The 9,745-nt window shown below is 44.7% G+C and overlaps 1 protein-coding gene across 2 annotated transcripts in view; it reads left to right on the forward strand.

Moving 5' to 3' along the window:
• Nucleotides 1–9,341, forward strand: part of pdk4 (pyruvate dehydrogenase kinase, isozyme 4) — a 14,725-nt gene extending 5,384 nt beyond the window's left edge. For both annotated transcript variants that reach the window (XM_084455230.1, XM_084455231.1), the window contains exons 5-11: nucleotides 487–576; nucleotides 867–944; nucleotides 2,050–2,126; nucleotides 2,600–2,698; nucleotides 3,760–3,873; nucleotides 5,906–6,019; nucleotides 6,774–9,341. In XM_084455230.1, the coding sequence (XP_084311356.1) occupies nucleotides 487–576; nucleotides 867–944; nucleotides 2,050–2,126; nucleotides 2,600–2,698; nucleotides 3,760–3,873; nucleotides 5,906–6,019; nucleotides 6,774–6,917 (716 nt within the window). In that variant the 3' untranslated portion in view covers nucleotides 6,918–9,341. The remainder of the gene's footprint in view (nucleotides 1–486; nucleotides 577–866; nucleotides 945–2,049; nucleotides 2,127–2,599; nucleotides 2,699–3,759; nucleotides 3,874–5,905; nucleotides 6,020–6,773) is intronic.
• Nucleotides 9,342–9,745: the final 404 nt, after the last annotated feature.

A 9,745-nucleotide genomic window follows, 5' to 3' on the forward strand; every position in this document is an offset into this window, starting at 1 on the left:
GTTAGTTCCATCCATCCATCTACCCATCCATCCATCCATCCGTCCATCCGTCCATCTGTCCATCCACCCACCCACCCACCCGTCCATCCGTCCATCCATCCATCCATCCATCCAACCATCCGTCCATCTATCCATCCATCTGTCCATCCGTCCGTCCATCCATCCATCCATCCATCCATCCAACCATCCGTCCATCTATCCATCCATCTGTCCATCCGTCCGTCCATCCATCCATCCGTCCATCTGTCCATCCATCCGTCCATCCATCCATCCATCCATCCATCCATACTACATCCATCCATCCATCCATCCATCCATCCATACTCCATCCATCCATCCATCCAGTATGTTAGATATTCATATATTTAATGTACAGTGTATTTTAATCTATCCACTTACGGTACATGAAATCAAATCAGTATCTATGCGAGGTACTTCTGAAGAAGCCATCATAACAATGCTGTTGTGGTCGTCTCTGCCTTCCAGCGCTCATCTTCGACGGAAGTGCCAACCCTGCCCATCCCAAACACATCGGCAGCATCGACCCCAGCTGTGACGTGGGGGAGGTGGTGGAAGGTGCTGACCCTTATTATTAAGATTCAGCCCCCTCAGATGACCCGTTCTCCACCAGCTGACCTTCGAACTTTGATCTCTGAGTAGAATCATATGAATCCCTGCCAGTCCAGTAGCAACAGAGAGGGTCTGAGAATTCTGTGTTCTGATCTCGATCCGAAATGAATCCACGTTGACCGCCAGCTGTTTCTGTTTGTTTATGTTTATTTATTTGGGGCATGTTGTTGTTGAGCCGTCACGGTTGGTGCCATGTGTGGTGATTTGTCACACGTTGTCCTTCTCCGTGTCCCCAGATGCCTACGAGAGCGCCAAAATGCTCTGTGAACAGTATTACCTAACATCCCCCGACATGGAGATCACACAAGTCAACTGTAAGTTGTGGGCTACGGTGTTCTGTGTGTGTGTGTGTGTGTGTGTGTTTGTTTGTGCATGCGGGTATTCAATGACATTGAGCCGAACTGTTTTCCTAGTGGTTAACTGTGTTGGTTTAGCTCGACTGAATGCGTCTGCTTACTCTCAACTGTCAGGAGCCAGTCACACTTTTATACATCAGAGAAACCTCCAGGCTTTGAAGTACACTAGAGAAATACCACTCAATCATACCATCTCACTTACCGTACACATAAGTGAATAAATATTGGATTTATATACTTGTGTATAACGCTGTGTAAAAGAAAAGTGTTTATTTTTCTGTGCTAGTCTACGGTATGTGTCATAAGCTAGGATAACAACTTTAACGCACGACTAGGAAACGCACCCCGACGGCCATGAAAAGGAGCTTCAGGAGGAGCCTCGTGTTCCATTGTGCAAAGAACGATTATCCACATGCTCTTTGATTAGACTTTTACATTTAGTTTGAAAACATGCCACTCATACAACTGGGATTGCACTGCAAATCTTATTTATAGTAATACAAGTTGTTCCATAAAATCCGAAATATATTTCAAAAACAAAAATTTGCCTTCAGGCATTGGGCAAAATTGGTCTCTTATCTCTGTCCAGTTGGCAGTAGGAGAAAGTAGCAAGTTCAGTCTTGGTCCTCAAGATCTTTTCCCCGACAGTCCCCAACTGTCTAATTAACAAACCATCATTTAAACCTTCCAGCACTAGTTTCAATATATTCATTAGCTTGATAGCCTGAAACCATACAAGTGCATATTGTACATTTGATCGTTCTTATGTAACCTATTTACGATAACTGAAAGTGTTGTTTTTTTCACTGTGGAGTAATCTGTATTAGTAATCTGTATTAATAATCTGTATTAGTAATCTGTATTAATAATCTGTATTAGTAATCTGTATTAATAATCTGTATTAATAATCTGTATTAATAATCTGTATTAGTAATCTGTATTAATAATCTGTATTAGTAATCTGTATTAGTAATCTGTATTAATAATCTGTATTAGTAATCTGTATTAGTAATCTGTATTAATAATCTGTATTATTAATCTGTAATCGTTGGTTGTTTTCCAGCCAAAGACCCCAGCCAGCCTCTCCACATCGTCTACGTGCCGTCTCACCTGTACCATATGCTGTTTGAGCTGTTTAAGGTGTGTTCACCAACAATGAGCCGCCTCAATTTAGCATTTTTTAAAATCTTGTTAGTATTAACCCCGTACCAAAATAATAGCATGTTTTGCACATATTAGTACCTTGTCAGCAATTTCAGTAACCTTTTTCATATCTCTACCACTTTCCTTGCGTGCTATTTAAGGTTTTGGAATGTGTTACGTAAAGGGCATGTTTACATAGCTACTGTAGTGTTGGCTTGTCAAAGTGTGTGTGTGTGTGTGTGTCTGTGTGTGTCTGTGTGTGCGTGTGTGTGTGTGTGTGTGTTTGTGTCTGTGTGTGTGTCTGTGTGTGCCTGTGTGTGCGTGTGTGTCTGTGTGTGTCTGTGTGTGCCTGTGTGTCTGTGTGTGCCTGTGTGTGTGTCTGTGTGTGCGTGTGTGTGTGTGTGTCTATGTGTGTGTGTGTGTGTGTGTTTCTGTGTGTTCCTGTGTGTGTGTGTGTGTTCTCTTCCCAGAACGCCATGAGAGCTTCAGTCGAGACTCATGAGACCAGCCTGACCCTCCCACCAATCAAAGTCCGAGTTGCTCTGGGCAGCGAAGACCTGACTATCAAGGTATCACACTCTCACGAGTATTAAGCATTACAACAATACAAAGCCTAGCCTAGCCTACGTACAGTATAAACAGCAAACAAAACTGTTTTTCCTGTTCATATGACCAGATCAGGAAAGAGACTGCTATGGCACAGTAGAGCACATTCAAACGCCACAGAACATGTTCATAATACACCACACACGGTTGTGTTATATGTCTGACATTTTTGGAGTAAACAAAATGTGAGGTGTGGGTGGAACAACCCGTACCGGTCGCCTGATGAGGGCCACAGGGCCAGAACAACCCGTACCGGTCCCCTGATGAGGGCCACGGGGCCAGAACACCCCGTACCGGTCCCCTGATGAGGGCCACGGGGCCAGAACAACCCGTACCGGTCCCCTGATGAGGGCCACGGGGCCAGAACAACCCGTACCGGTCCCCTGATGAGGGCCACGGGGCCAGAACACCCCGTACCGGTCCCCTGATGAGGGCCACGGGGCCAGAACACCCCGTACCGGTCCCCTGATGAGGGCCACGGGGCCAGAACAACCCGTACCGGTCCCCTGATGAGGGCCACGGGGCCAGAACACCCCGTACCGGTCCCCTGATGAGGGCCACGGGGCCAGAACACCCCGTACCGGTCCCCTGATGAGGGCCACAGGGCCAGAACAACCCGTACCGGTCCCCTGATGAGGGCCACAGGGCCAGAACACGTCCACGGCTGCTTTTAACCCTTAAGTGTTCCACGAACCTGGGCTGAGTTTCCCAGAGGCATCGTAGCGCTGCGTTCATCGTAAGCTACGGCGTTCATCGTAGCGCTGCGTTCACCGTAAGCTACGGCGTTCATCGTAGCGCTGCGTTCATCGTAAGCTACGGCGTTCATCGTAGCGCTGCGTTCATCGTAAGCTACGGCGTTCATCGTAGCGCTATGATGCCTCTGGGAAACGCAGCCCAAGTCGTAAAGCAGTACTCCAACAACACAATCTCCCAGTCCCCTAAATAACAAAACAACCTCCCAGTCCCCTAAACAACATGGCTCTGGTTGTTGTTGTTGATGTTGATGTTATTGTTGTTGTTTCAGATGTCAGACCGAGGCGGCGGCGTGCCTCTCAGGAAGATCGAGCGTCTGTTCAGCTACATGTACTCCACCGCCCCCAGCCCCGTCCACACAGACAACTCCCGCAACGCCCCCCTGGTGAGCGGGCGTGGCTCTGTCCAGCCAAACCACCGGGTCCAGATACTCACATTCACACCACACTACACTGACATCAAAGTCCGTCGGCAGACACTTGTGTCGAGAGCAGTTTTGTTATACTTGATAAGACAGAAGAACAGCCATGCGGTGTGTCATACCCCAGCAAAATGTAAACTGTGATCAAATTCTTTCTCAGCTAAAGAGTCATCGTTACAGAAGTGACCATGGTTGTAGATTATCTGAATTACAAACCGGACTGTTTAGTGACTTGTCCTCAGATTAAACAGTAGCTGTTTGAGAGCACACAGGCGCACGGTTCTGTGACTCGAACCCCCAGACAAGAGTTAGTGACTAGATGTAACTAATTACTACAGTTAAGCATACAAGAGTTAAGCCGACAAGAGTTAAGCATATTGTCTAGGTGTAATTACTTATTACACTACAGTTATCTCAGATACAGTAGAACCTCAGCGATCCAACCTCAGAGATCCAACCTCAGATCCAAACCTCAGATCCAAACCTCAGATTCAAACCTCAGAGATCCAAACCTCAGATCCAAACCTCAGATCCAAACCTCAGATTCAAACCTCAGAGATCCAAACCTCAGATCCAAACCTCAGATCCAAACCTCAGATCCAAACCTCAGAGATCCAAACCTCAGATCCAAACCTCAGATTCAAACCTCAGAGATCCAAACCTCAGATCCAAACCTCAGATCCAAACCTCAGATCCAAACCTCAGAGATACAAACCTCAGAGATCCAAACCTCAGATCCAAACCTCAGATCCAAACCTCAGATCCAAACCTCAGATCCAAACCTCAGAGATTCAAACCTCAGATCCAAACCTCAGAGATCCAAACCTCAGATCCAAACCTCAGATCCAAACCTCAGATCCAAACCTCAGATCCAAACCTCAGAGATCCGAACCTCAGAGATACGAACCTCAGATCCAAACCTCAGAGATCCAAACCTCAGAGATCCAACCTCAGAGATTCAAACCTCAGATCCAAACCTCAGATCCAAACCTCAGAGATTCAAACCTCAGATCCGAACCTCAGATCCGAACCTCAGAGATCCGAACCTCAGATCCAAACCTCAGATCCAAACCTCAGATCCAAACCTCAGATCCAAACCTCAGATCCAAACCTCAGAGATTCGAACCTCAGATCCAAACCTCAGATCCAAACCTCAGAGATTCGAACCTCAGATTCAAACCTCAGAGATTCAAACCTCAGATCCAAACCTCAGAGATTCAAACCTCAGATCCAAACCTCAGATCCAAACCTCAGATCCAAACCTCAGAGATTCAAACCTCAGAGATTCAAACCTCAGATCCAAACCTCAGATCCAAACCTCAGATCCAAACCTCAGATCCAAACCTCAGAGATTCAAACCTCAGAGATTCAAACCTCAGATCCAAACCTCAGATCCAAACCTCAGAGATTCAAACCTCAGATCCAAACCTCAGAGATCCAAACCTCAGATCCAAACCTCAGATCCGAAAAGTCCGGTCAATCGAACGGCGTCAAAACCAGAAGTAGTCGTCAAATGGAACATTTTACTGTAACGTGTGGCTAGCACAAAACGCAAGTATAATTGATTATTTGATTGCAATTTCAATGCCTTTCAGATTGTTAGAGAGGGTATTTATTGATTTATTCTGAGTGTAAATTAAATAAATATTCTATATTGTAAAATTGGTGTATTTTGACATCACTTTCAAAGTTACCGTCTGAAAGATCCAAACAACCCTCATTCCCGTTGGGTTGGGATCTCGGAGGTTCTACTGTACACAAAACAAGGATGTCATGTAAATACATGAAGGCTACCTTTTATGTCCGATTTGTATATATGGCCGGGAGACAAAAGATTGTTTGGTGAGTGCTCTTTGAATATAAGGGGTCTTCTCAGTCATTTGGAAAAAGTCGTCCAAGGTACTCCGACCGCTTTTGGTGGCATATCATATAGGAAAAATAGTTCCAGACATTTTGTGTGAGAGTGTAACTGTGTGTCCCTGGCTGTGGTCTCCAGGCTGGTTTTGGCTACGGTCTCCCCATCTCCCGCCTCTACGCCAAGTACTTCCAGGGAGACCTGCAGCTCTACTCCATGGAGGGCTACGGCACCTCGGCCGTCATCTACCTGAAGGTACGGTAGGAACGCTCGCCACCTCCACGGTCCTGACGCTCTGTTGGTGAAACGCGAACGTCCGTTGTGCTAACATTGTGGTAACGTTGTCTCAGAGTAGTGTGTAGTTGAAATGCAGCAACTTCTCTTGTGTTAAAGTCGCACTGAAATGAAAAAAGCATTCTGTCCCATTTTGGTTCACATCATAGTGTTCACCTATTCAACGATGTATGCCAAAAAATGTACAAAGTTCAACTTTTTTGTAATCGTTTATCAAAGTATAATTTCTTACTTCCTGGAAAACGGTAGGTCACGTGCAATTACGACAACAGGTACCTTAGATTTTAGGCCAATAATCTCACTACATCCACCCGTCAATCAACGCTATCCTTCTATCGAATCTGTCTAAAGTTCTTAAAACCCGTCCACTTGTCAATGTTCCAATCAAATTGCTCTAAACGCATGTCCCACTCTCATAGCTTGTTTGCGTCGGAAATACATCAAACTATGGAAGTTAGATGATCTCAAACGTCCGTTTCTGTGCGACTTTAACGTTATGCTAACGTTATGTAAAACAGTGAAGCTTTAGCATCCTGTTCCTTTCATGTCTTTCCAATTCTGTTTCACACGTGAATAGTATTCATGATCATCGAAATCGTGATGGGAGACTTATCACGTGATCCTGTAGGTCTCCCATCACGTTGGAGAGAGAGATTCTTGTCTCTTTTTGTGTGTGAAAATGAACTAGAGTTACCTCTCTGTGCTCCATTACCAGGCCTTGTCCACCGAATCGGTGGAGAGACTTCCTGTTTTCAACAAGTCAGCCTCCAGGCATTACCAGACGAGCACCGAGGCCGATGACTGGTGCATGCCCAGCAAGGAGCCCAAGAAGCTGGGGAAGTATGAGAGGAGAAGCTAGGGACAGAACAACACGGAGGAGGCTGAGGAAGAGGAGGACGGTGAAAAGGAAGGATTACTGAAAGGAGAGATGAAGGAGTCATCATCAATCATACTGACTAAAGGGGGTACAGTAACCAGCACCCGCGGCGATTGGCCGGAACTAGACTGGACAGAGTGTGTGTTCATACTAGACTTTCCACTGTCAGTGTAGAGGCCCCATTCATTTAGAGGTGGAATACTCTGTGGGTAAATTGCCCCTAGGCACAGATCTAGGATCAGTTTAACCTCCTCAGTGCCAAATTGGACCATTAAGAGAGAAAACCACAACACTGACCTGTGACCAGTTGCTAGGGGGAACTTCAGCCTCCAACGTAATTTCCAATGCCACTTCTTTTCAGTTCAAGGTTGTTACAGGTTGAGAAGGATCATCTTTCCTGGCTTCCTTTACCACAGACATCACTCGGTATTTATTATTTCAGTCATTTTAACATCATCACACTGTGAAACAGTTAATAAGCTAACAGTTTTGTTTTATCTGCACATTTCTCCTTTGGATCCAGTCATTTTAATTTTAATATCTGAGGAGGTTTTAGGTTTTAAATCATTTCTTCAAACAAAAACAGACCATCCTTGTGTGTTTGGCAGGGATTACCAGTAAGTCACCTACCTTTTGATTATGTATAATTATGTTGAATAACTTTCTTGATTTCTTGATATGTTTGACTTCCTTGCGGCTGCTCAATTTGTTAAAATAATTTCACGGTAGTCCCCCCCTTCAAAATCTTTAAGGGTAGGCATGTTTATATAAGGATAGGCATGTTTATATACAGTATGTTTGTTTTAGGGGCTAAAAAGTAATTAATGAGAGATTTCATTAAATCCCTTTTAGAACAAAACATAAAATTCAAGGTCTATTGAAGGATTCACAGTATTAGAAATATTCTGGTGCACTTGTTTCAAACTCAGCCAGATTGAGTTTTAAAGTCCAAGTATTATGAGTATTGAGAAGGAAAACAATTATATATATATATATATATATATCTACATATACATACACACAAACATATATTGTTATTTTGGTGTTTTTAAGTCAATTTAATACTTGTTAAAACATGTTTGTAGACCCACTAAAAGGGTTTGATCTAGAAGTCATTTAGTGTGTGATGTTGAAATGTTGAGCCATAGGACAACATGGAAAGTCAGTTTCTGTGATTGGATAGAGTAGTGGAATTTCAAAAAACATTTGGCCCAATTCAGTTTAGTTATTGTAAATTATTTACATGTTAGCATACTTATTGAATATGAGGAAGTGCAAATAGAAATATAAAAATATCTATTTCCCACTTTGCAATGGAAGTAATGACCTATAAAATACAAAATGTACTGTATTCTTTCTTATCATCCCTATGATATTTTAGTAATCAGTCACATTTTTTGGTTTCTAACTAACCTCAACAAGCTCTGCAGTGCCAACATTTTCCTTTTTTCGTTGTCGTGTTTTTGTATTATTATTATTATTATGTATTATTAATAGCATTTTAAGAACATTTATGATCTCAGGACGTTGAAAGCATTTCCTATTTTTCATATTAATGCCATAAGTGCTGTATGTGTTCAGAACACCGTCTGGGGAGTTGAGTCAGCTCTTGGTTGAGTTCCAGGGGGTCATTTAACAGCCATGCTGCTCATGTTAGCTGTATGTATACCGTCATACTGGTGTGGCTGAAGACCTGCTGCTCTGTGCAGCCTGACTGTAATGTTGACAACCTGGAACTAGACCACTGGCTGGGACTCCTCCACTGTGGGTTGAATCCCCATCTGAGAAGTGTGCACGTAACGGCCTTGGGTTCGAGGCTACTGCACACGCACGTGATGGGCACCTAACTCCAGAAGGCATTTCAGTGTGTAGGCATTTACAAGGGACTAACAACGTGGACTAGTAGCATAGAGAACAAACATTTTAAGTAATATTAATTCGTATTAATAATGTTATTGATATTAATTTGATGCTCTTACCCTCTGATGCCAAATGAATGGTACTGTGTGTGTCTGCTTCTATTGAGCTGCTCTGCATGCGCTTCAGTACTAAGAACAAATAAAGAGTACTTATTGCAGCAAATCACTTTTACCAGAGGAATATCGATAGGCTAACACATAGTGAAACAACTAACCCAATACTGGTCTTCATTTCATTCATTTAGTTGCAAAAGTGATATTTGTGGTCTTTTAATAATACATGTGGTGTGTTTGTTGCGCTAGTGGTTCATATCTGCAGAAGTGAATGAGGTAGAAGCACCTTTTAGGTGCGTAGGTGCTCCTGGGTGGTCTCAGGGGAGCTCTTAGGTGCGTAGGTGCTCCTGGGTGGTCTCAGGGGAGCTCTTAGGTGCGTAGGAGCTCCTGGGTGGTCTCAGGGGAGCTCTTAGGTGCGTAGGTGCTCCTGGGTGGTCTCAGAGGAGCTCTTAGGTGCGTAGGTGCTCTTGGGTGGTCTCAGAGGAGCTCTTAGGTGCGTAGGTGCTCCTGGGTGGTCTCAGAGGAGCTCTTAGGTGCGTAGGTGCTCCTGGGTGGTCTCAGGGGAGCTCTTAGGTGCGTAGGAGCTCCTGGGTGGTCTCAGGGGAGCTCTTAGGTGCGTAGGAGCTCCTGGGTGGTCTCAGGGGAGCTCTTAGGTGCGTAGGAGCTCCTGGGTGGTCTCAGAGGAGCTCTTAGGTGCGTAGGAGCTCCTGGGTGGTCTCAGAGGAGCTCTTAGGTGCGTAGGTGCTCCTGGGTGGTCTCAGGGGAGCTCTTAGGTGCGTAGGAGCTCCTGGGTGGTCTCAGGGGAGCTCTTAGGTGCGTAGGAGCTCCTGGGTGGTC

The sequence above is a fragment of the Borostomias antarcticus genome (genome assembly GCF_949987555.1).
Source record: "Borostomias antarcticus genome assembly, chromosome: 21".
Classification (NCBI taxonomy): Eukaryota; Metazoa; Chordata; class Actinopteri; order Stomiiformes; family Stomiidae; genus Borostomias; species Borostomias antarcticus.